The 26,876-nt window shown below is 36.5% G+C and overlaps 2 protein-coding genes across 2 annotated transcripts; one reads left to right on the top strand and one right to left on the bottom strand.

The window, feature by feature from the left end:
• Positions 1 to 2,889: 2,889 nt before the first annotated feature.
• On the bottom strand, positions 2,890 to 3,861 carry LOC308649337 (olfactory receptor 6B1-like; the record flags this gene model as incomplete). The annotated part of the gene is made up of 1 exon (XM_081294949.1): positions 2,890 to 3,861. One exon carries the CDS (start codon positions 3,859 to 3,861, stop codon positions 2,890 to 2,892), a length of 972 nt encoding a protein of 323 aa, XP_081151075.1.
• A 21,643-nt stretch (positions 3,862 to 25,504) lies between these two features.
• On the top strand, positions 25,505 to 26,461 carry LOC308649335 (olfactory receptor 11A1-like; the record flags this gene model as incomplete). The annotated part of the gene is made up of 1 exon (XM_081294947.1): positions 25,505 to 26,461. The coding sequence occupies one exon, from the start codon at positions 25,505 to 25,507 to the stop codon at positions 26,459 to 26,461; it is 957 nt and encodes a 318-aa protein (XP_081151073.1).
• Between the last annotated feature and the right edge of the window lie 415 nt (positions 26,462 to 26,876).

The following is a 26,876-nucleotide window of genomic DNA, read 5'->3' as shown; positions in this document are numbered from 1 at the left end:
AAAAAATTTAAACTTTAAACAAATTATAAAACTACTTTTATTTGGTGTACCTATTTTAATTTTTAAAATATCTTACTTAAAAAATGTTTAAATTTAATTATTCTAAGAAGATACTTAAAATATTCTGCAGTTTTATTTGGCATTGAAATTTTTTATTCAATGTAGATAAAACCATGTGAAAATTTAGTCCAAAAGTGAATTCAATAAATATTTTATTTTTATCTCTATTTTATATTTTATAGACCTAATTAAGTTGAAATGTCAAAGAAAGTATGATGAAAATTTTGCATTTTAGAATTTCACTTGTATTAACAAATAGGTAAAGATATACAAATGCCACAGTGTAGTGTGGAAAATTATTTTGAATAGAAACATGAAGCCAGACAAATTGAAAGATTACCTCAGGTCTGTTTATTTTTAAAACACACAAAAATGTATATATATATATATATATATATATATATATATATATATATAAAACATTTTTATTTTTTAAAAATTTTTTGGTGTGTGAAGATCACTCAAACTGAAAAAAACTGGAACACTTAAAATCATAGATTTGCTGATTCATTGAAATCATTTATTTACTTCCCTTTTGCAGTACTAGAGATGGAAGCCAGGGCTTCAAGCATGCTAGGCTAGCGCTCAACCACTGAGCCACACCCAGCTCTCATTGCAACCTTCTCTTAGCACACACAGATTGTTCCAGATCTCTCAATAAAAAAGCCTGACTTGGAGGTACTTTAGTGAAGCTGCCTACCCTGGGCATGGGGAGATGGATTATCAGTCAGAACTGAATATCAACTGGTAGCTGTTCAGTTGTTAAAGATGAGATTTATCCTGGTGTAGGCCATTTTCTTTAAACATTTGGAAATGGATCATTCAGGAACAGCAACCTTAACATTGCTTTTCTGTGTACAATTAGGGAAACTGTAGCAATCTCTCAATGTGCTCTTTTCTTTTTGTCTTGCTCATGTTGATGCTATCAGAGAATTATAATTTTAAAAAATGATGGCTATTGATGTTTTGGAAATGGTAAGTTTTTTTTTCCTAGATAAAGGTTGAAAAGGAAAGCTTCACACTTCTGGGAGGAAGTTCCATGATGTTTGAGAAGACAATTGATTTTAATTAGTGAGGAAGGAAACTCCCACATTGTTGTCACTCACTGCATTTTATACTAGGCTGCTCTGGCAATGCAGATGTTTCCCACAGCACTGCATAAGCAGGGCTCTGTATCACTGAATTAAGAAAAAGATTTTTTCAAGAAATAAGGATATAACATTAAGTGCCTATTTGTGATGTAGTCTGGCTTTCACAAGTTTAGTATTTTAATGAAAGTTAAGTATTTTAATAAACATACTCCAAAGTTTGGAAAACTTTGGAACAAAGATCTTTCAATAGTTCAGGCTTATCCGACTGATATTTGTAACTATACATAGGAATACAAAATTTTTTATTTGTGAGTTTTAACAAATTTCAAACTGTTTAGTTAAATTTTCTTTTTGACTGAAATGGCTATAAGCAATTCCTAATCAAGACTTTCAAATTACTACCTCTTAAATTTCTTTTCCAGCTTTATTAAAGTAGAATTATCAAATAAAAGTTGTTTGTATTTGTGGTATATAACATTATATTTTGAGACATAAATGTATACTTTGTGAGTTGATTAAATGAAACTACTTACTTTTTGTGATTATACTATTTAATATCTACTCTCTTGGTAACTTTTACTTATGCAATACATTTTTATTAACTATAGTCAAGGCCTATATAGTAGATCTCCAGAATGTATTCATCTTGCCTAACTGAAACTTTGTATCCTTGGATCAGCAACTTCTCATTTGTGCCTATCCACCCTCAGGCCCTGACTACTGCTATTCTACTATCTGCTTTTGTGAATTTTACTTTTTTATGTTCATATAAATGAGATCATATAGTATTTATCTGGTATATTTCACTTAGCCTAATGTCATCTAAGTTCATCCTTGATGTTGTCCCAAATGATAGGACTTTCTGATTTTAAAGGACTGAATAATATTTGTATATGTATAAATATATTATATACTATTTATATGCACACACACACACACACACACACACACACATAAATACACACCAACCACATTTTCTTTATCCATTGATGGATCCTTTGATTGACTCTTGGCTACTGTGAGAAGTTAAAAATCCTGCAGTCATCATTATGGATGCTACTGAAAAATTAAAATCTTTCTGATTAAATTAGAAGATGTTCACTTATTTTCTGTGTCATGCAGTGTGCATCATTTGACTTCTTGATAATGAGCATCTTTTATCTTTATATCCGGAAAGAACTGCATTTCATTAAAAAAATGAGTATTTTGGCTTATATTTGTAATTATGCTTGATGGAGACTAATGTAATCAAATGAATCAACACTTGTTCATTGCTTTACATGTTATTAAGTCAAGAACAGTCTTCTGAGGGAATTTTTTTATTGTTTTTTGTTACTTTTTAATTTTTTGTTACTTTTTTATTGTTTTTTTTTGTTACTTTTTAAAAATTATTCTTTTATTACTTCCCTAGAACTCTTATCAGATTCGTGAATTGCTAACTGATGCAAGCAACTGAGGGAGAACTACAAAATCCTTTTCATTTCATTATGCTAATATTAATATGAAATTATCCATTTCTTTCCCCTTAAGAACAGCTGACCAATTGAAGGAGCAGGCAGCACATGGACAGTATACTTTGTAGGAGAAGATTTTTTTTTTCATTTAAAATATGCCACAGATAATTCATACAAGGAAAATAAATAAATTTAATACTTTTTAAAGAGGCTACATGACAAAGAAAATGAGTAAAGAAGGTTTTATTCTGGATAGTTGTCCAGCTTTGCTTTCTTCTGGTTACTTATGTGGCCCCATCACTGAGCTGCTTGCTTGCCTGGCAGACTCTTTGGATCCGGGACACCAACACCTTCAGAGATTCCTTGACATCCTTGTTACGGAGTGTATAGATGAGAGGACTGAGAAGTGGGGTGATGAGTGAGTAGAAAATAGCCACAATCTTATTGATGTTTAACTCATATTTTACTGCCGGGCGGACATACATGAAGATGAGGATACCAAAGTAGATGGTTACTACGGAGAGGTGGGCTGTGCAGGTAGAGAAGGCTTTGCGTCGGGCTGCAGCTGAGGCCATAGCTAAGATTGTGGCCAGGACTTGGGCATAGGAAGCCATGGTAAAGGCCAGAGCTCCTAGGACAATGACAGTGCTAAAAGCATAGCCCACTGCTTGAATGACATATGTGTCTGTGCAGGAAAGGCAGAAAATCTGATCTGCATCACAGAAGAAGTGGTTGATCTGGTTTGGTGTGCAAAAAGAGATTTGTGCAAGGAGGAAGGAGGGGAACATGGGACAGAGGAATCCCACAAACCAGCAGATCCCAGCTAGGGTTGCACACGTTTGGTGACTGAACAACAGTGGGTAATGGAGAGGGCGACAAATGGCAGCATAGCGGTCAAAGGCCATGGTGCTGAGGATGAAGAGCTCAGTGGCAGCCAAGGAGAAGAAGAAGTAATACTGAGTGATGCAGCTGGGAACTGAGATGACCCCTTGGGCACTTAGAAAGTTGGCCAGCATCTTGGGCACAGTGACTGTGGTGTACCAGAGCTCTACTAAGGAGAGGTTGCAGATGAAGAAGTACATGGGAGTGTGGAGGTGCCCATCCAGGGCCACAAGGAGCACAATGAGTGCATTGCCTCCTAAGGACAAGAGGTAGACCAGGAGGAAGAGGGAGAAGAAGAGCACCTGGAGATGTGGGGAGTTGGAAAATCTCAGGAAAACAAATTCAGTCACCAATGTGCGGTTGACTTTCTCCATTCAGCCAGTTGAGTCAACTGGACAAGGAAAGGGGAGGGGGGTGTTTGAAGATCTTAGATGTCCTGGGTTATGTGGTTATCTAGTGATCTCTGGCCAACCACTATGGATGCTCAGTCTCTCAATATTCCCTTCTGCTTACTCCTTGGCTACCTCTCACTTTCTGAACGGTGACAAGTACTATATTTCTTAAAAAGTAGAATACTGAATATTCAAGGCCATCTTTCTCTCCTAATTGAAATAGATATGCCACATTTCCCAGGAGTTCCCATAATTCCCAAGAATTAGAGGAGAAGTCTCTGAATCTATGGATCTTTCTAGACTGAGCATGTGACATGCCTTACTTCCACATATAGATTAAATCATATGTTGATATGTTGATGCCAACTTCTTTGGCATAAAATCCCCAGCAATTTATGAATTAGCCTGATATCTCTACATATTGCTTACTGTATACCCTTGTACCCTCTCTGACCCTGAGATTCTTTCACCATCAAGCTTGTAGAGGATGTGGAATCTTCCTGTTCTGTTATTCTCCTGTTCTGTCAATGGCCATTGGATCTCTGGAGATAAAGATGGAGAGTGTGTCTGCCCTTTGTACAGCTTTCAATATGGATGGAATAGAGGCCCTTCAGAGAGACTTCTGGATTTCCATCTCTCAGGCAGAATAGGAAGAATCTTGCTTAGTTAAAGGTAAGAAGAGGAACATGTTTCAAGAGGAGAGGGTAAATTCAGGCTGGAATTCTCAGGTGGGAATTTGAGGATGGATTAGGGTTGTTAAAGGGAAAACAACTATTATTGATGTGAGAGCAAACTCAAATAGATCAGAAATGCAAACTCAGAGGAAACAGGCTTTCTGGGTTAACATTAACATTGGGAAGGATGGAGATAATAGTGTTGACACTATAAATAGGAGTCTTACACAGATTTCCATTTCTTGATTTTCTTTCTTTGAAGTGCCTCTAAAAATGGAAACATCAAAAGTATTCATCATTAGGAGTTAGGCTTATATGCTACACATCAAAAATCATGGGTAATTGTTCTGACACATGTAAAGAGAAAAAGTGATACAATGCAAAACCCAATATCTGATATATATTCTGAAGTGTCAGATTATTGTAAGATTACCAGTCTCTTTAAATGTAGGTTTCTGTATCCAAATATCTTATAATAAAGACATTTTAATATCATCAGAGACTATTTTAATTAAACTATTTATTTTAATGTCAGAGATTTGTTGTTAACGGAGAAAAGATTAGAGAAATTTTCAAGTGTTAAAAAACAAGTATCACCTGAAATTTTCATATTCAGTGACTGGCAATGTTTATATTTGGAGTGTTTATTTACAGGCTACTTAATTTGAATGCATGCATTTAAACATGCTTATATCCACACAGAAATGCACACTTGAAGCAATAAAAAGACATTACCTTAATTGCTCATTTTCTTTCAATTCTCCTTTCACCAATTTGGTGAGGGTTTCAGCCAATTTCCCTTGTTTAGTAGTCCTTTGTAGACCCTGCAAATCTGGCCTCACCCTGTATGTCCATAAAAATGTAATTTTAGGTTTACTAGTGGGATTTTTTTCTCATTTTCCCAAAGCTTCTAAATTCACATTTCCTGAGCAATCTGCCCACTCCTGGCATTGGTTGCTAAGTGTTATGTTAGTAGAAACAAAACTCCAGACCCCAGCCTCCACCTTCTCCAGACCCCAAGTGCTTAAGAGGGGAATTGAGAGGAGAGAAGTTGGTTATGCTTATGAGGAAGGCAAGCTTTGTGAAGACAGGCTATCCCTTCTTCTGCCCTTCCAAAGGGGTAAGAGAATTAATTTTCAATTTTTCTTTCCAGCCAGAGAAAAGGGGAGTCTGTGTAGAGATGAGGCCTGATTTCTGGTTTCTTACCTGGATTCAGCCACTGGGCTTGCTTACCAGCAATATCTAACAAGAAAGGAGCCATATGGGAGATGATGTCATGGGACCTTAAGGCAGAGAAGAAAGAGACAGGCCCTACTTCCTTGAATTACTACTTTTTCAGGGTCTGAAAGGTTATAGAAGATGAATTCTATCTATGGGGATAGGTCAAAATTAGGGTCAGGAAGGGTAGATGAGTTCAGGGCTGTGCTAGATTTTACATCAAAGAGTACAAGCATTAGGAATTTGGTATAAGGCCTGCAGCTGAGACTTAACTGGAAGATGAAGATGAGTAGGTGGCCAAGACTATGGGAGCTGGTTACCACTGTCTAAGTGAATCATTCCAAGAGCTAAAGCAGAAGCTTCCATCAGCAGAGAAGAGATGCAGCTTTACCAATACTTTTTTCCTATCCCCCCTCACTCCCAGCACCAGGTAGGTGTGGGGAGCTGGTATGAGAGGTCAATTCTCTCCTATGTACTCCAGTTGCTAGTGCTGGATGTTGAGTGGTGTTATTAAAAAAAAAGGAAATTTAAAGTAAAAATTGTGATTGAAACTTAAAAATAAACAGGTCTTTGTGTGCAAAATTATACCTTAACAAAAAGAGGAAAAGCTTTATTAACAGTTTTAATACTTTTAAACTAAAGGTGACTCACAAATGAGGGAATCTGACTGAGGATCATTAAGGAAATCAGCTATCCAATGGATAGAGAGGGAACAAGCAGAGTGTAGCTTATGCCAGTTATTACAAACATAAAGCTGTCTCAGATTTACAACCCATACCTTGAGATGCCTTAGTAAAAAAAAAAAACTACATATTTATACACACACACACACACACACACACACATTCTGATGCACATTTAACATTCAGCAAACATAATTGTCAAAGGCAGCTTTTCTTGTTCTTCATAGAACCAACAGGATCCTTATAGCCTCAGTGCCTTTGTTTTGTAAAATAGCAACCATCCTTCTTGATTTATTTAAGAAGACTTAACTAGCTGTCCTAATGCAATGACCTTTATATTCTGGTGTTTACAGAGGGCTATGGAGTTTGTTAGAGTGGCAATTGGACCTACAAGTTCTAAGCCAAACATATTCATCTATATTGAGTGGCCTGAAGCCCAGAGAGGAAATAAGGAGGTGGCTTTTTGAGTCATCCAAGTGGTGTGTACTAATGTGAGAACTGGAACCCTCTGTTCTTCTGGTCCCTAGGTGTACCTGTTGGCTTGTATTTTTAATCATTAATTCTCACGTGAATGATTTTGTCTTTCCTATAGGACTGGGAAATTTTCTCAGCATCCATATCTCACAAGACCCTTCTTTTTCCAGGGACAGGTTCTCAGCATGCTGCCAGACTCAGGATGGGAGGAAGAGATTTGTGCCTGACACTTTTACTTTTTTCCCCATTTACATTTTTTCCTTTCCATGTATTTTTTCTACTTTTTAATGATATTGCTGGCCAGTGATTGGTACAGACATAGAATGGGTGAGGTCAGGTGGTTTTACAGGGAACAACCCAAAATTCACCTCTAACCATTGAGTTAACTCACATAGAGAATTCTGTGGATGGCAAGAAAATGTGAAAAGTTACATTGTTCATTTCTCTCCCACTAAGATATGGCTTAATCTTTACCTTATATTGCTCAACAGTGGTTGCTTTCATGTGTATCTCTTCCAATTTGACTTTCTTCACAGTTTTGCAAAGAAAAGTGACATAATCAATTGTTTTCTCAGAGATATCTTAAAGTTCACTTTTAATAAAATTATATGTTTATCTGGTTTAAAATTAAATAGTAAATGAAAGTACAAAATAAAAAGTAAACCATTTTGATACTTCTCAAGAAGTTTCAGAGGGAAACTAGAATGAGAGAAAAAGTGAATTCTCTAACATGAGAGAGTTGAAAGTGCAATTCCTTAATTACTAGCTCAGATTCTAAGCATGAATATTACAGTGCAAGTGACGATAAGTACAACTTCCTGTTGGAGAATGGACAGGGTGGGGCAAAAGGACTTTCTGAGTATAATTCAGCCCTCTCCCTCACCTCAGCAACTGATGGAGGATTTTTTCTTTCTCATTAATCACCTCATATTTTTTTCTAGATAGGGGAAGAAGTACTCCAAACTCCTCTTCAGTTCAGTGAAGCTCCAAATATCCTTTGAAAGCATCCTATGCTGACTTTTCTGAGCTTCAGTTGGCTCTCTCTCTCCCTCCCTTCCTTCTAAAATTGGTATAGCTCAAAATAGTTCTGAGCTATTGGAGGGACTATCTGGCTCACCTTCATTAATTACACTCCACCTTTATGTTTCTAATCTGTTTTGAATGATCAAGGACAGGCTTTGGGCAGAGGTCAGGAGTGGAGAGGTTAATACTCACCAATGATGAGAATGAGCCCGGAATTATGCTCAGCTGGTTTAAAAAGAAAGGGCACAGTTTTTGCCTTAGAAAAACAGTGAGAAAGATCAACTGATGAAGAAAGTTTGGAGAGAATTTCCAAGTGCCCCTCTTTTGGAACTATATTCAGCCTAGATGTTAGGGGCTCCTTGAGGCTGTGAATCTTCAGAAAATTCTTCCAGTTTATTTTTCATTTATCAAGCCTTCAAGCTCTGGGATGGTTGCCCTGGGTGTGGATTGTTATTGGTGTGAGACTCTTCTTGGGGGAATGTCGCTCCCAAGACCCAGGCACACAGAGGTGGCACACAGAGATGATTGTCAGAAACTTGGCAGACAAACAACTTCCTCAGGGGCAAAGAGCCCTGTCAGGGCAGGCTGCTTCCTGGAGAGGGACCACTTCTACCTGTTCTTGTGGGGAGCAGGCTGATTGGGCCAAGTTCTACTCTCCTGCTTTATGAAATGTCAGCACTGAGACTACAGGTTCTTGAATTCCGTAAGATGTTATGTTCTTCAACCACATCCACTGAACAAGCCCACCCCACATAGGGTCCTGTAGTTTCAGGATCTTCTGCTACAATCACTAATGACCTTTATTAATGGGAAGTGCATCTGATACTTCTTTTGGTGTTGAAAACAAATATTTTCTCTTAGGCATTAGGGGGAACATTCCTTTGTGGGGATAAAGACAGTCAGGAAGGCATGGAAAAATCAGCCATTTCCCTGAGCTCATGAAGGAGGAAATCCTTCCTGCAGATCTGTGAAAGGAACAGAAGCCCCCCACCAAGTCTGAAGAAGGATCATTACAGTAAATGTTATATTATTTACTCTAAGATAATACTTCTTCTTTTTTTCTTCTTCCAATTTTGGAACTTAAACTTTAATCAATTTCCTCAGGATATTTGAGTAGTGACCATTTTTTGGTGGTGATACATGTTTTTCTAAGTTTTATAAAATAAAGGGCCATAATGGCCCAGCAGGATTCCAGTTTGTTAGCATTTCATATTTATAAGTCATGTTATAGAATTCTTCTCTTCTCCTACATTCCTTAAAACTATCTCTTAAAAGAACATAAACAGACATTCAAAAAGCAATGAAGTAGGGCTGGGGTCATAGCTTAGTGGTAGAGCACTTGCCTAGCCTGTGTGAAGCACAGGGTTCAATTCTCAGCATCACATATAAATAAATAAAGGTCCATTGACAACTGAAAAAATATTTTTTAAGAAAGCAATGAAGTGAGTACCATGTATTGAAAAACTTAAGGGACTCCTTATTTAAAATATTTAAATAATTAAGGACCAAGCCAAGCTGGAAAATAATATTGGAGGGGATATTTCTGTTGTAAATTTTAATGTTGAATCTTCATGAGCTCTACTACTTCTCATTAAATTTCTTTGTTCCACTAAGTATTTTCTCCAAATTTGATAACCTGTCTTAACAAAATTCTATGAGAGTTATCTGATAATTCTTCCATATGCTTATAATTGAGGGCAACACATAAGCTAATTTTATACATTCCTCATTCACTTCATTTCTGCCTAGACCCTTATAAAGTTAATTGATTAAAATTACTATTACTGGCATATCACAATAGTTTCAATGTCAAAGCAATAGTCTTCAATTTCCATGATTGGTAACATCTTATTTACTTTTTCCAATCTGTACCACCCAAAGTTATTAATATTTTGACCTCCATTGACACAACAGTTATATATATGTTTTAGAAACATATGCTACTTGATATCAATAAATGGATTTTCTTTTTTAAAAATTGGTTCTTTTTTCTTATATATGAGAGTAGAATACATTTGACATAATTATATAAGCATGGAATATCTAAGATAATACTTTTAATGTACTATTTAGAAGGCTGCTTTAAAGCCAACCCTTTTTGAAACTGGAAGTACACAAAAGCTCATCTGATGCATGCTCTTTCTCCTCTCCCCTATTCTGTGTTTCTTTTTTTTCTTATTGCATCCTAGGATATAGCAGAGACCTATAGATGAAGCAGAGAGCTGTGATCCTGGCCACAGATCAAATTCTAGCTGTATGACTGACCCTTTCTGTGAGGTTGGACAGTTCACTTTACTCTCCTGAGTTTTCTTTAAAGTGAAAATAGAACTTATTATTTGCTGCAGTTATGCTTTATACAGTATCCTTGAACATGGACATAGCCAGTATCGAATCCTGCCTTGATATATAGGGAAAAAGCAGGGTTAGATTCCTGTGGGTCTATGGTCACATTTTCATCAACTGATTAATAAATAGCCATGCTTGTTTTTCTGCCTAAAGACATCTTATTTAAAAAATATTGTTGACTAACATTGAACTCATGACTCAAGTCTCTCTAACAACCTACAGAATGGGAGAAGATTTCTGCCACTTGCTCCCATAAAGGGTATATCCAGAATATATATAGAATATGTCAGTATTCTCTCTTTATATATATATATATATATATATATATATATATATATATATATATATATAAAATATATAAATAACTCAAAAAACTTAATACTTCCAGACCTCCAAATGACCCAGTAAATAAATGGACAAAATAACTAAACAGATACTTTTTAAAAGAAGAAATACAAATGGCCAACAAATTTATGACAAAATGTTCAACATCTCTAGAAATAGGAAAAAACATATCAAAACTACATTTAGACTTCATCTCACTACAGCCAGAATACTCATACATTCTTGGTGGGACTGCAAATTATGATAGCCACTCTCTGGAAAGCATTACAGAGTTTTCTCAAAAAAAAAAAAATAGAAATGGAAACATCATATGACCTAGTTATCTGACTCCATGATATTTATCCAAAAGAACTAAAATCAGTATAGTATAGCAATACAATTAAAAATAGCTGACTTATGGAACCAGCCAAGATGCCCTTCAACAGATGAATGGATAAAAAATGTAATACATGTATATAATGGAGTTTCAGCCATAAAGAAGAATGAATTATGACATTTGCTTAAAATTGGATGGGACTGGAGAACGTTATGGTAAGTGAAGTAAGCCAGACTCAGCAAGTCAAAGGGCGAATGCTTTTTCTTGTATATGGAAGCTAAAGCAAAATTAGGAAATAAAAAAGGTGGGGGTGGGGGTATCCCATGAAAAATTGAAGAGAAATCAGTGAAGTAGAAGAAGAAGAAGATTGAGGGGGACAGAGGAGGGATGAGAAAAGAGATAACAGTGAAATAAAAGTGAGAAAACTATCCTATGTACATATATGAATATACCACAGTGAATTTTACCTTATGTTTATCTATAATACACTAATTTAAAAAACTATGAATAATAGAAGATTGATAAAATAGAGGAAAGAGATCAGGGGGACGGAGGAAAAGAGGCACAGGGGAAGTACTGGGGACTGAATTTGAGCAAATTATGTTCCATTCTTGTATAATTATGTCAAAATGAACCCAATATTATGTATAACTGTAATGCACTAATAAAAATTAGATCAAACATTTATCCAGCACATGTATTTTCTCAGTAAGGCCCGTCCATGTTTAGGAACACTAGACAGCACTTCAGAATCACACACAGGGCCGTTTTAATCAGTGAAATCACAACAAAACTCAAACAAACAAACAAATAAAATGTAACACTAACTATACTATGAAAAGGACCCTTGCTTACAATATGAGAGCTGAAACAAGAAGGCAAAACATCTCTTTCTAACCCCTAGCTGGGAGAGTGCATATTGCAAGGTTCAAACCTTTTGTACCCTGCTCATGCCCATGCCCATGCATTATTGGGAAAGTTGACTTGGGGGTTACAAATAACAATTTTGCAGACCTGCTCCATGTTAGGAAAATAAAATGCAGGCCAATAATCTTGAAATTCCTTCAGTTTGGATTATGTACAAATCGTTTAGTCTACTAAGATTAGGGTTCTTTTATCAACCACAAATTGCTGAGGAATGAAATTAGACAACGTATGTGAAACTAATGGGAGTGTATGTCTGTGGTCCCCACTCCAGTCTTGATACTGAGCCCTCTCCCCCCTATCCCCCTCCCCCTTCCCCTCCCATGCCCCAGTGAGTTTGTATTTTATAGGGTGGGCAGGGGCAGTGAGGTGGAGCTATGACTGAAATCAGACTGGTTTAAGTCCACGCTCCATGTTCTTAGAGTATAGAACTGTTCTAGGTGCTAAAATTAAAAACAAACAAACCAACACACAAAATTTGATTCTCTAAATGAACTTGTGTTGTACTTGGACAAAGGATAGGCCTTTACCTGATATAAAAAGAAATTCTGAAATTAATAAGAAAGATAATCCAAATCAAAATATATAAAAGATATGAAAAGGTGAGCACAGAAAGACAAAATAAACAAATGGAGGAAGACATTCAGGTTGCCATTGATTGGAAATGCATATAAAAACAATGATTAGACAATATATTTAGATTAGCAAATATGAAAACTGTGTTAAGACCCGATGCTTATGAAAAGTCTGAGAATTTCTTTTTATGTTCTTTTGATAATTATAATTGCAATCTGGCAATACTTATTGGAATTATGAAAGTGCATTATTTTGAGCCAAGAATCACTTTAAAATTTATCTGCTGAAAATGAGAGATTGATAGGTAAAGACTTATAGAACAGGAAATCTAGTGCATCACTGTTTGTAATAAAATATATTTATAATAATCTAAATATCTAGTCTTAGAGAAATGGTTGAGTTCAATATGGTATATTCAAGTTAAAGACTCAATATAGGAACTCAAACCATATCAGCGCTGTACATGTGCGTGAGGATTTATTTATAAAAGTATTTTCATACTCATGGGGCAAAGTGGAGAAAGATACACAACTGATTCTGAGCCTGGGTTACATGAGGAGGAGCTGAGTGGAGGTTTTATGGGGGAAATGCATATGAAAGATTAAAGAACAGTAGAAAGTCATAAAAAGAAGGACTCGACAAACAGCTCTAACACCCCCATGCATACATTATATGGTACTGTTATATGATACACAAAATCATATTTCGTGTACATTTTTCTGCAAAAGACATTTCAACAAGAAAACCTCTACTACTTTGTAAGTATACCTATGATGTGTTGAGATATATATACATTGTTTAACGCAAAAAGTAAAGTTTATTATACCATGTATATTGTGAACCTACTTTGTTGAAAAGAAACGTGAATACTGAAGTCAACTAATTCACCAGGTAAGAGAACTAATGCCTGTGTGTGTGTGTGTGTGTGTGTGTGTGTGTGTGTACTATCAGACAATAAGTTTGCTGCAATATTTATAAAGAAGAATGAGGTAACATTCAGTTTATTTTAGGACTATTTTATTCAAAATGTCTATCTGTACCTACCTACCGACTTACCTAACTATCTACCACTATCTACCTTTGTTTAAAGTAAAAATATGCAAAGAGTCACACTAGACCTTTCCATTGGCTGGAGGGGGGAGAATTAGAAGTGTAATGTACTTATTACTTTTTTAATTAAAAAACTAAAAGAGTAAACAGCTAGTTTACTTTTAGTTAACAAGTAAAAAATAAATGTAGAAACATTTTTACATGATAAAATGTTAAGGATACATTCAATAGTAGTTTTATCTTTTTAATACTCCAGATCTCTGCTACTCTTAACTGGAATCTAGGCAAACCTAGAGATAGTAGTTTCTTTCTTTTTTTGTTAAATATATTTTTTTAGTTGTATATGGACGCAATATCTTTATTTATTTATTTTGATGTGGTGCTGAGGATCAAACCCAGTGCCTCACGTGTGAAGCAGGTGCTCTACCACTGGGCTACAGCCCCAGCCCTAGAGATAGTAGTTTCTTTTAAAAAAAAAATTGAGAGAGAGAGAGACTTTTTTTAATATTTATTTTTTAGTTTTTGGCGGACACAACATCTTTGTTTGTATGTGGTGCTGAGTATCGAACCCGGGCCGCACACATGCCAGGCGAGCGTGCTACCGCTTGAGCCACATCCCCAGCCCAAGATAGTAGTTTCTTGACCATGTATATACAAACATATGTAAGCAGTGTGTGTGTGTGTGTGTGTGTGTGTGTATACATATATAAACACAAATGAGAACACACCAAAACATGCTGTTTTTCACCTTTTTTTCATTTAAAAAATCATTGAACCCTTTGCTACTTATGGAATTAAAAATAAAGGAAAAAATATGAAAGACAGTCACCAATATCTTGACAGGTTTCATCAATCAGTTGAAATGTTCAGGGGAGGAGAAAGAGTAAATATAATTTTTCTTAGAAAATAGTATTTTAAAATGTATGATATGTCAAGATCATTGTATTGTCATGAACAACTAATACAAACATAAAAATAAAATTTAAAAAAAGGAAAATAGTATTTTAGGGGGAAATACTGCTAATTAATATTGGCCAAATTATGTTGTTATATTGTGTGTGTTTATGAATATGTAACATCAAATCCCACCACTTATGTACAACTTTAGTGGACCAATAAAATATGGAAAAAATAGTATTTTATTTCAATTGTTACAATAAGGATGCATCACATTTATGATTTAAACTACTGAATTAAAAAACATAGGGTTGTTCATGGGCTAACATCCATGATGAACACAGATGTAAGAATCCTCAGAAAACAATAGCAAACTGAATTCAATAGCATGTTGAAGTGATCTTTGGAATATAAGAATGGTTTAACATACACAAATCAATAAATATGATACTTAACATAAGTAGAATGATCAAAATTAAATAATTACTTCAACGGAGTACACAATGGAGAAAGGATAGTCACTTTGGTGATGGGAAAATTTGATTCCATGTCCACATATTGAAGAATGACCTTATACCCTTATTACACACCTTATACAAAAATCAACTTTAAATGGGTTAAAGACTTAAATGTGAGACTGAAACTGTAAAACTACTAGACTGTAAAACTACTAGATAAAATTTCATGACATTAGTCTGGGTGAGATTTCTTGGATATGATCCCCAAAACACAGGAACAAAAGCAAAAATAAACAAAAAGAATTGTATCAAACAAAATCTTCTATACAGCAAAGGAAATAAATCATAGAGTGAAAAGACAAGTCATGGGTTGAGAGAAAATACTTGCAAACCTGTATTTATAATAAGGAGCTAATATCCAAAACATATAAGGAACTCAAAACAATCAATAGCAAGAAAAAAATAACTCAATTAGAAAATGGGCACAAGACCTGAATAGGCATTTCTTAAAATAAAACATAGAAATGGCCATCAGATATATGAAAAAATGATCAACACCATTAATCATCAGAGAAATGCAAATTGAAGCCACAATGAGATATCACCTCATACTTGCTAGAATGGCTATTATCAAAAAGAGGAAAGATAACAAGTGCTGGTGGGGATGTGGAGAAAAGAAAACTCTTGTATACTGTTGGTATGAATGTAAATTAGTACAGTCATTATGGAAAACAGCATAATGATCCCTGAAAAAAAAATAGAACTATCATATGATTCTGAAATCCCTTGTCTGTGTGTGTATTCAAAGAAAATGAATTCAATATCTTGAACAGATATCTGAATGCCCATTATCATTGCAGCACTATTCATAATAGCAAAGATATGAGATCAATTAAGTGCCCATGAAGGATGAATGAACAAAGAAAATGTGGTATACATACACAGTGAAAAACTACATAGCCTTGAAGAAGATCTTGTCAATTGTGGCAACATGGATGAATCTGGAGGAAATCATGTCCATTGAAATAAGACAGGCACAGAAAGACAAACACCACATGATCTCACTTATGTGTGGAAACAAAAAGGTTTAAACTCATAGAAGCTGAGAGCAGAATAATGGTTATCAGGGGCTATGAACAGTAAAGGGAACAAGTTGGAGATACTGTAAGAGAGTATAAAGTTTTAGTTAGAGTGCATAAATGAAAAAAATCTAATGCCCAATAGAGCATCTATAATTAATAGCAATGTGTTATATATTTGAAAATTGCTAAAAGAGATTTTAAGTGTCCTCAAAAATGATAAGTATGTGAATTAATGTATATATTAGTTAGCTTGATTTAGCTATTTCACATTAAGTACCTATATCAAAAAATCATGCTTTACACCATACATGTATACATTTTTATTTGTCAATTAAATTACAGTAACTCAGTATGACAAAAAGAAATCCATTTCTTATCTACAAGTTTCGTTTTCAGGACACATGGATTTCATGTTTCCATTTATCATATTACAATTTAATGAACCAAAGGTTAAGAGGAGGCATTTACTGTGAGCCACAGAGAGTAGACTTAGGAGTTTCAAGTAAATTTTCACTTTTGGTTTGGTGGCCAACAAAAGCAGGTCTGAGTAAGAGTCTGGGTTTTATAAGTAACCCAGAAATGCCTGGGAAACACTCCTGCCGATGCGAGTGAAAAGATTAGCTGACTTCTGTGGAAGGTTCAAAGAGGGAGCAGGGAAAGATGAGCTGTCAGACAAACATGAGAGCTTGGAGGATATTAAAACATCACATAACTATTTAACTGGATATCAGGCCGCTTCCTTCTCCTTAAAATGGGCATTGGTGGGGTTTTGATGATCTGTATAGAACACCCCGACCAAAGGTGACATCTATTGAAATAGTAGCCTGAGGTGCTGAGAGGGCCTGGGCTGGAATGAGAGTTGAAAGCAGGCCTCTGCATCGATAAATTTCTTAAGTCATATGATCTGCCCAGATTAGTCAGGAGGATATAGACAAACTAAACAGACCAATATCAATTGAGGAAATAGAAGAAACCATCAAAAGACTACCAACTAAGAAAAGCCCAGGACCGGATGGGTATACAGCAGAGTTTTACAAAACCTTTAAAGAGGAACTAATACCAATTTTTTCAAGCTATTTCAGGAAATAGAAAAAGAGGGAGAACTTAAAAATTCATTCTACAAGGCCAACATCACTCTGATTCCTAAACCAGACAAAGACACTTCAAAGAAAGAACACTACAGACAAATATCTCTAATGAACCTAGATGCAAAAATCCTCAATAAAATTCTGGCGAATCGGATTCAAAAACATATCAAAAAAATTGTGCACCATGATCAAGTAGGATTCATCCCTGGGATGCAAGGCTGGTTCAATATACGGAAATCAATAAATGTTATTCACCACATCAATAGACTTAAAAATAAGAACCATATGATCATCTCAATAGATGAGGAAAAAGCATTTGACAAAGTACAGCATCCCTTTATGTTCAAAACTCTAGAAAAACTAGGGATAACAGGAACATATCTCAACATTGTAAAAGCAATCTATGCTAAGCCTCAGGCTAGCATCATTCTGAATGGAGAAAAATTGAAGGCATTCCCTCTAAAATCTGGAACAAGACAGGGATGCCCTCTCTCACCACTTCTGTTCAACATAGTTCTCGAAACACTGGCCAGAGCAATTAGACAGACGAAAGAAATTAAAGGCATAAAAATAGGAAAAGAAGAACTTAGATTATCACTATTTGCAGATGACATGATTCTATACCTAGAAGACCCAAAAGGGTCTACAAAGAAACTATTAGAGCTAATAAATGAATTCAGCAAAGAGGCAGGATATAAAATCAACACGCATAAATCAAAGGCATTCCTGTATATCAGCGACAAATCCTCTGAAATGCAAATGAGGACAACCACTCCATTCACAATATCCTCAAAAAAAAAAAATACTTGGGAATCAACCTAACAAAAGAGGTGAAAGACTTATACAATGAAAACTACAGATCCCTAAAGAGAGAAATAGAAGAAGATCTTAGAAGATGGAAAAATATACCCTGTTCATGGATAGGCAGAACTAACATCATCAAAATGGCGATATTACCAAAAGTTCTCTATAGGTTTAATGCAATGCCAATCAAAATCCCAATGGCATTTCTTGTAGAAATAGAGAAAGCAATCATGAAATTCATGTGGAAAAATAAAAGACCCAGAATAGCAAAAACAATGCTAAGCAAGAAGTGTGAATCAGGCGGTATAGTGATACCAGACTTCAAACTATACTACAGAGCAATAGTATCAAAAACAGCATGGTACTGGTTCCAAAACAGGCGGGTGGACCAATGGTACAGAATAGAGGACACAGAAACCAATCCACAAAACTACAACTTTCTTATATTTGATAAAGGGGCTAAAAGCATGCAATGGAGGAAGGATAGCATCTTCAACAAATGGTGCTGGGGAAACTGGAAATCCATATGCAACAAAATGAAACTGAATCCCTTTCTCTCACCATGCACAAAAGTTAACTCAAAATGGATCAAGGAGGTTGATATCAAATCAGAGACACGGCATTTGATAGAAGAAAAAGTTGGCTACTATCTACATACTGTGGGGTCGGGCCCCAAATTCCTCAATAGGACACCCATAGCACAAGAGTTAATAACTAGAATCAACAAATGGGACTTACTCAAACTAAAAAGTTTTTTTTTTCAGCAAAAGAAACAATAAGAGAGGTAAATAGGGAGCCTACATCCTGGGAACAAATCTTTACTCCTCACACTTCAGATAGAGCCCTAATAGCCAGAGTATACAAAGAACTCAAAAAATTAGACAATAAGATAACAAATAACCCAATCAACAAATGGGCCAAGGACCTGAACAGACACTTTTCAGAGGAGGACATATAATCAATCAACAAGTACATGAAAAAATGCTCACCATCTCTAGCAGTAAGGGAAATGCAAATCAAAACCACCCTAAGCTACCATCTCACTCCAGTAAGAATGGCAGCCATTATGAAGTCAAACAACAACAAGTGCTGGCGAGGATGTGGGGAAAAGGGTACACTTGTTCATTGTTGGTGGGAGTGCAAATTGGTGCAGCCAATTTGGAAAGCAGTATGGAGATTTCTTGGAAAGCTGGGAATGGAACCACCATTTGACCCAGCTATTCCCCTTCTCGGTCTATTCCCTAAAGACCTAAAAAGAGCATGCTACAGGGACACTGCTACATCAATGTTCATAGCAGCACGATTCACAATAGCAAGACTGTGGAACCAACCTAGATGCCCTTCAATAGATGAATGGATAAAAAAATGTGGCATTTATACACAATGGAGTATTACTCTGCATTAAAAAATGACAAAATCATAGAATTTGGAGGGAAATGGATGGCATTAGAGCAGATTATGCTAAGTGAAGCTAGCCAATCCCTAAAAAACAAATGCCAAATGTCTTCTTTGATATAAGGAGAGTAGCTAAGAACAGAGTAGGGACGAAGAGCATGAGAAGATTAACATTAAACAGGGATGAGAGGTGGGAGGGAAAGGGAGAGAGAAGTGAAATTGCATGGAAATGGAAGGAGACCCTCAGTGTTATACATAATTACATACAAGAGGAATGAGGGGTAAGGGAAAAATAATACAAGGGGGAGAAATGAATTACAGTCGAGGGGGTAGAGTGAGAAGAGGGGAGGGGAGGGGACGGGAGGGGGGATAGTAGAGGATAGGAAAGGCAGCAGAATACAACAGACAGTTGTATGGCAATATGTAAATCAATGGAAGTGTAACTGATGTGATTCTGCAATCTGTATACAGGGCAAAAATGGGAGTTCATAACCCACTTGACTCAAAGTGTGAAATATGATATATCAAGAACTATGTAATGTTTTGAACGACCAACAATAAAAATAAAATAAATAAATAAATAAATAAATAAATAAATAAATAAATAAATAAATAAAAGAAATCAGGCCTCTGGGAGGACTGCTACTGGTGGTGAGGATTTAGGGATGCTGCAGGGAAATTAGAGATATTCAGAGGCGAGGGATGGGGAAGAGTTTGGGAATCAGGGGATAAGATGCCTGGAGAAGTTGACAGCATATGTCCCCAAGGGGATGGAAAGGGAGATTGCCACATCGCTCTTTCAGTTTCTGCTCCATTTTTGGTCAAGTCAACAGTTTAGGAACCTCTCCCAAACAAAACAAGAACCTTAGGGGCTGTTACATCTTTATTTAAGGCTACTGTCTAGTAAAGCCGTAATTGGTTCTCAGGGGCCTCTCCCTTCTCAGCAATTGCCAGCCCTCCCTGGCGATAAAAGCAAGGGCTTCCAAAGGACAAAGTAGTTTGGGAGCTAGAAAAGGGGATGGAGGCTGGAGAAGAGAATGGCTCAGGGGTGGAGGGTCACAAGGGTAATATTTATCCTGAATTATTTCAGTTTGAACTCAAAAAGGGAGGGAGCTGAAAGTAACTCCAGCATTCTGAAGTTTCAGCCAATCTTAGCAGGTCATCTCCTCTGCACAGTCTTGTCTTTAGAGAGCAGGGCTGCTATTTCAGGTGAGCATCCTATTTTTGAATACATAGATCCTTTAAAAAAGTTAAATGGTTGGTCTTTATAGCCATTTCTCTTCTAATTAATAACAAATTTCAATTAATTTAGAGTCCAAATATCTCTATTTAAAGAAGCATTTTATGAAATCCCACAGTCTTTCTTCAGAATCCTAATGTTGGTATTTCCTTCATTGGAGCTCAAAAGTATCTGATGTGTAATCCTTCTGGCTGTACTAGCTTACTCCCTTCCCCTTTTTTCTCCTGGAGAGGGAAATTATAGCCATGCATGTTCTCCAACCCCCAGTTGGTGTGCTGTGGTGTAGAAAGAGGCAGGGCCCTCTCACATCAATTTTTTTTTTTTTCCGTGGTAGAAATTTGTCCTTCTCCATAGTATGGAAAAAAAAAAATGGGTTATGCTTAAAATGATAAAGTTTTCTTTTAAAGCCATTAACATGTATTTTTGCTATATTATGTAGTAATTGCCAAAGAGAACTAAAGAATCAAAAGATTAAAAAAAACAAACTAAATTAAAGTTTATTTATTGTTTCTGTTTATAAAACATGTTCAACAGACATTGAAAAGATACATGAGGATGTTTTGTTTTTAATTTCCTGAAGATAAATTCAAATGTATAGTTTGGTATTTATTTTTTCAAAGGTGTTTTCCTGGAATATTATTTAAATTGCTCTTCCAGAAATAGTGATAGTTTTATCTGAAGACTCTTGAAATCTGGGTTGGATGACGGCTGTGGATTTTATCTAGGCTTGTTTACAATTGGAATATACAGATATTTTTTCACTATCATTTCCTTACCAGTTATTGTGATGAAATTCGTTTTGTGTGTGTGTGTGTGTGGGGGGGGGTTACTGGGGGTAACCCAAATCACATCCCCACCCCTTTTTATTTTGAGACAGGATCTTGCTAAATTGCTTAGGGCCTTGCTAAATCACTGAGGCTGGCTTCAAATTTGTGATCCTCCTGCCTCAGCATCTCAAGTTGCTGGGATTACAGGTGTGTGCCACCATTTCTCCAATTAAAATTCATCTTGATTTCAAACTTTTCCTGCATGTTTTGGATTTTTCAAGTTCAGCTACATTACTTGGCATTTCACAACTCTGCAGCTTCTGCTATTGCTTGATCACATTCTGTTTTTAAGGAAGAAGGGCCTTTCATCCACCATGCTGTTGCTATGTGTTTCCCATTTCTTTATAGTCCTCACATCTCACTACCTTCTACTTTGTCCTCCTTTCCTCTCCCAACACTTTGAACAATAGGGCTGGAAATATGGTGTTCTAAAAATTCAGGATGATGCTTGTTTCTTATACGAGAATAATATACATATGGAGAAACTTTTATACACTTTAAAGAACAATATTGCTATGGAGATGAATACAGATGAATACAGCCACATATCCATATACATTGTTCACAGACTATGAACACACACACACACACACACACACACACACACACACACACACACCTTTCAATTAGGAGTCCAATTTGGAGATAGAAAGTATAAGGTTTTTTTTTTTTTTTTTTGTTATTTGTTTGTTTGAGAGTGACTAGCTCTTGTGCATGTGGGTTATGCTACCGTGGCCTTATTTGAAAAATTTCTTCATACCCTAAGTTGTCTATAATAGTTTGGATTTGAGGTGTCCTCTGAAAGCTTACGTGTGGAATGTAGGAATGTTCAGAGGTGAAATTATTAGATTATGAAGCTTATCACCTAATTCAGTGGATTAATCCATTTGTAAAGACTACTTTACTAAGTGGTAACTGTAGGCAAGTGGAGTGTGGTTAGAGAAATAAGGTCATTGGGGCATGCTTCTGTGGTTTTAATTTTGTCCCCGGCATCTCTATGCGCTCGCACACTCGGGAGCTCACTGCCCCCAACCCCTCCACCTGGTTTCCTTCAGCTTGGAAACTTTCCTCTGCTACACCCTTTTGCCATGGTGTTCTGCCCAGAACAATGGAACTAGCTGATCATTGTTCTGCAATCATGAGCCCAAAATAAACTTTTCACCCTCTATGTTGTTTTTCAGGTATTTTGATCACAGCCATGAGTAACATACTGTCTATAAAATTTATATTTCAAGTTTTTTCTTTACTTTTATTCCTCTAAGCTGTTTTTTTTTTAACAGCAATCATTAGTGTTTAGCCTTGTTCAGTGGCTTATGAAGGTAAGTGGTGCCTGGAGATATTGCAAATTTTTCTCTTTCTATATTGGTTGAAGGGTGATATATTCAAGACTCTAGTCTTTGTGGTGCCCTATGGATTGTCACCCTGGATAGATGACTTCAATTTCCTACTCTCTTTACTTTTGCATTTAGAAGTTAATGAAATATCTTCTTTTTATTTCCTGACTTGCTATTGTCCTAATTCTGCATTTCTTGAAATAGACTGTCTAGAATGATTGGAATGAGAGTGATGATAAAGGTTTCTTTTGAGCAAAGTCATCAAGTAGATTGGAATAGGCACAGGTCAGCTTTACAAAAAATAATTGTGAAATTTTAATTTGTCCTAACTACCCTTTCTTCTATCCCACCTCTTATAAATTTCATGGAATTAAAGGGCTGTCACAAAAAAGTAATTTTTCTTTATGAATAGAGCATAAATGAAAGGAAACTCTAGGAAAGCAAAACCTGGCTCACTTTAGAAACAAATTGCCAAGAGTCAGTGTGATCCATGATGACACTGGGGGAGTGGTGGTGGTGAGCTTTTTATTGCTGAAAGTGTTCTAGCCTGATTTGTATACTCACTTCTCTTCTGTGAAGGATAATGCTTAAATAATCCAAATGGCAGATTTTATGTGGACCAGATAAAATAATCTAGGAGTCAAAGGAAGTCCCAGAAGGAGTGCTAAATTCATATCACAAGGTAACACAGAAGGGAACAGAGGGTAAGGGAATAGCTTCTAGAGGTAGGAGTTGGAGAATGGTAATGGAATCTGTGGATTTTATGGTCTATGAAGTAAAGAACTTTCTACTTGTTGCATAGTGTAGTGGATACAAAATTCTAGCTACTATCCTAAATAAATTTGTCATCTTTTGGGAAAGAAAACGTGCATACAATAAAATAATGAATGAAGAATTCAAGGCAGCATGCATTTGCACACCAGTTATCAGTTGGGTGGGGACATCCTTTCTTTCCTTATTGCTACTGGGGATTTAGCCTCTGATCTAAATATAGGCTGAGCCATTCCACTCTACTGTTTAAAAGCCTTCAGCTGTACCTTGTTGCCTCTAGGATACAGCTGCTGATGCTGGCCCTCCTCTCTCATTATTCACCTGCATCCTAATGCTCCCTCAGAGACGAGTTTAATTAACACTGGATACTTACCCCCCCCACACACCTCTTTTCCTCTTCACTTTCTGCTGTTTTTGGCCTCAGTGTCTACTCATGATTTTCTTTTTATCTGGAATGCTCTCATCTCCATTATTTCCATTTTCCAGAGTAATGGGGAGTTAGTCTAGCCTCACTTCTTCCAGGAAGATGTTTTTCAGGTTGAAGTCTCTAACTTTCTTTCAGTGTATTGCCATTATCTGATGATGTTACATAAGATTATAAACTTCTTAAGGTCATGGACTCAATTTATTTGATCTGGTATCCTTGGAAACTAGTGTACTATCTTCTACAGACCACATACTTAGTGCTTGATCACTCAAGAAATAAAGGGCTCCTTTAGTGAAGGAGGCTTCTTGGGGAGATGAAACTTAAGCTGGTCTTTGAGGATTTAACAGTGAGCAGGGGAGTGGAAAATGGGATTCTTTGCCAAAGGCAGAATTGGCCTTAAAATAACATGCAGTGAGAAGTCTCCCAATGCCTTTGGCCCTGAGTCATTCATTTTCCCACCTCTTAGGTAATTGCCATTCTATGCTGTTTGCATTAAAGAACTTACATTTTATGTGATGATAAATATAATATGTTTATGAATCTCATAACATAGAAATTAACACTTAAATTTTATATATGTGAGCATATATGATTAGCTCTATTTTTTCCTTTATTAGTCTCCTCTGCTCTGAATTATACAACATATTCTCATTATGATTAGTAAAAAGCACACATCATCTTGGATAGTATCCAAAAATCCACCCTAATGGCACACGGATTCATTTTTAATATCTTAAAAAAATGCCATGCTCAATTATGCCTCCTGACTTTCATATATGCTCTCCTGCTAGAGGTACCTTGCCCAGTTCCCTACCTTTTGCCTTGTCCTCTTTTATTTGGCCTTCAAAACAGCCTATAAGTTGCATTCTTCAGGAAGCCTTCCCTGACCTTAGTTCCTATACCCTTTGCTCCACAGCCTTTGTCGGGGTTTGTTTTCTCTCTGCACCCATACTTCCCTCTCATAATCATTTATCACATTTTAACTATTAACTCTTGCACAGTATTGAAAGAATGAAGCTAGTATTTCAAGAAAGTTATTTTGGTAAGAGACAGTCATAAACAGAGACTAGACGACTACACAGTAGATCATCAGCCTCACGTAAGAGTAGGAAGAAAGGGAAAAATATATATAAATTTCCCAGTGAATAGTTGATTAAATTTCATTGATTAGAGATGGAGAAGGAAAAGGGGTGTTGAAATAAAGATGACTCTGAGAGAGTGACCAGGGGATTCACATAGAACTTTAAAGCCACCCAGCTGGCTGTAGCTTTGGAGGATAAAAGGATCTGTTGTTTGGGAATATGTCTACCAGACATTTGGAGGAAATTACATTGGTGCAGATGAAGGAAACCATGATTGATTATACAGATTTGGCTGCTAGAATTTACTGTATAGTAGCAGGTGGAATTAGTAGGTCAAAGGGTTTTGAAAGACTAAAATTGTGTTAAATTCTCTTGAACCTTGAACATGCACAATTAAGGAAGGCAGAGAAGAAAGAGAGCTGGAGAATGAGTAAGAACTGAGGAGGGGATAGACAAAGACTTTTTAAAAGTAATTCTCATTTGAAGACTCATTTTCATCCTTTTTGTTTTAGTCCTATGAATCTTACGTTTGCTATAGAAGAAATAGAGATGCACTAAAATTTCTCCAATTACTGCCAAATAGAAACCTGGATGATCCACATGGAAATTGCCTCCTTAGAAAACCAAACTATTGCTGAATTTGTCCTCCTTGGCTTCTACAGCATCCCGGAGCTGCATTTCCTTTTCTTTATTGTGTTCACTGTTGTCTACACCTTCATTGTCATAGGGAATATGCTGATCATTGTGGTAGTGATTAGCTCCCAGAGGCTGCACACGCCCATGTACTTCTTTCTGGCTAATCTGTCCTTCCTGGAGATCCTCTATACATCCACAGTGGTGCCAAAAATGCTGGAGGGCTTCCTGCAGGAGGCAGCCATCTCTGTGACTGGTTGCTTGATCCAGTTCTTCATCTTTGGTTCTCTAGCCACAGCAGAATGCTTCCTACAGGCTGTTATGGCGTATGATCGCTTCTTGGCAATCTGCTACCCACTCCGCTATCCGCTCTTGATGGGGCCTAGATGGTGCATGGGGCTGGTGGTCACAGCCTGGCTGTCTGGCTTCATGGTAGATGGATTGGTTGTGGTCCTGATGGCCCAGCTGAGGTTCTGTGGCTTCAACCGCATAGATCACATTTACTGTTACTTCATGACTTTGGTGGTCCTGGCTTGCTCAGATCCCAGAGTAGCCCAGGTGACAACCTTTGTTCTCTCTATAGTCTTCCTCACTGTTCCATTTGGACTGATTCTGACATCCTATGCTCGCATCATGGTGAGTGTGCTGAGAGTTCCTGCTGGGGCCAGCAGGAGAAAGGCTTTTTCCACATGCTCCTCCCACCTTGCTGTAGTGTCCACCTTCTATGGAACTCTCATGGTCTTGTATATCGCGCCCTCAGCTGTCCACTCCCAGCTCCTCTCCAAGGTCTTTGCCTTGCTCTATACTGTGGTCACTCCCATCTTCAATCCTGTCGTCTACACCCTCAGGAACAAGGAGGTTCATCAGGCACTAGGAAGGCGTCTTCAAATTAAAAAAATGGAAACAGTTGGTTGAAGAAAGAGGGTAGTGAAGATTTTACTTTGGACTTTGGACGCCTCCACCGAGAAGTCTCCAGAATTGGCTGGAAAGGAATAACTGTTCTATTCCAACCTTCCCCTTTGGCTCTCCTGTAGTTAAACCAAAATACACCAAAAAAGAAGATGCAGAGCAGTAGTTTTCAAATGTTCGTTTAAAAACTTATTTAAATATGCCATAAATATTACCCTGATTTGATCATTACCCATAGTATATGCTATATATGTATTGAATATGAATATATGAATTGAATTATCACGTTGTACCCCATAAATATATATAGGTAAAATAATAATAAGAAAATGAAAATAGAGAAGCAAAACAGTAATATCAAAACAAATTTAGAAATATTAACTATATTATTGCTAGATGATATTTCAAAATTTCTTTCTAC

The sequence above is a fragment of the Spermophilus citellus genome, assembly GCF_964194105.1.
Source record: "Spermophilus citellus genome assembly, chromosome: 5".
Classification (NCBI taxonomy): domain Eukaryota; kingdom Metazoa; phylum Chordata; class Mammalia; order Rodentia; family Sciuridae; genus Spermophilus; species Spermophilus citellus.
This window is presented reverse-complemented; position numbering and strand designations above follow the sequence as displayed.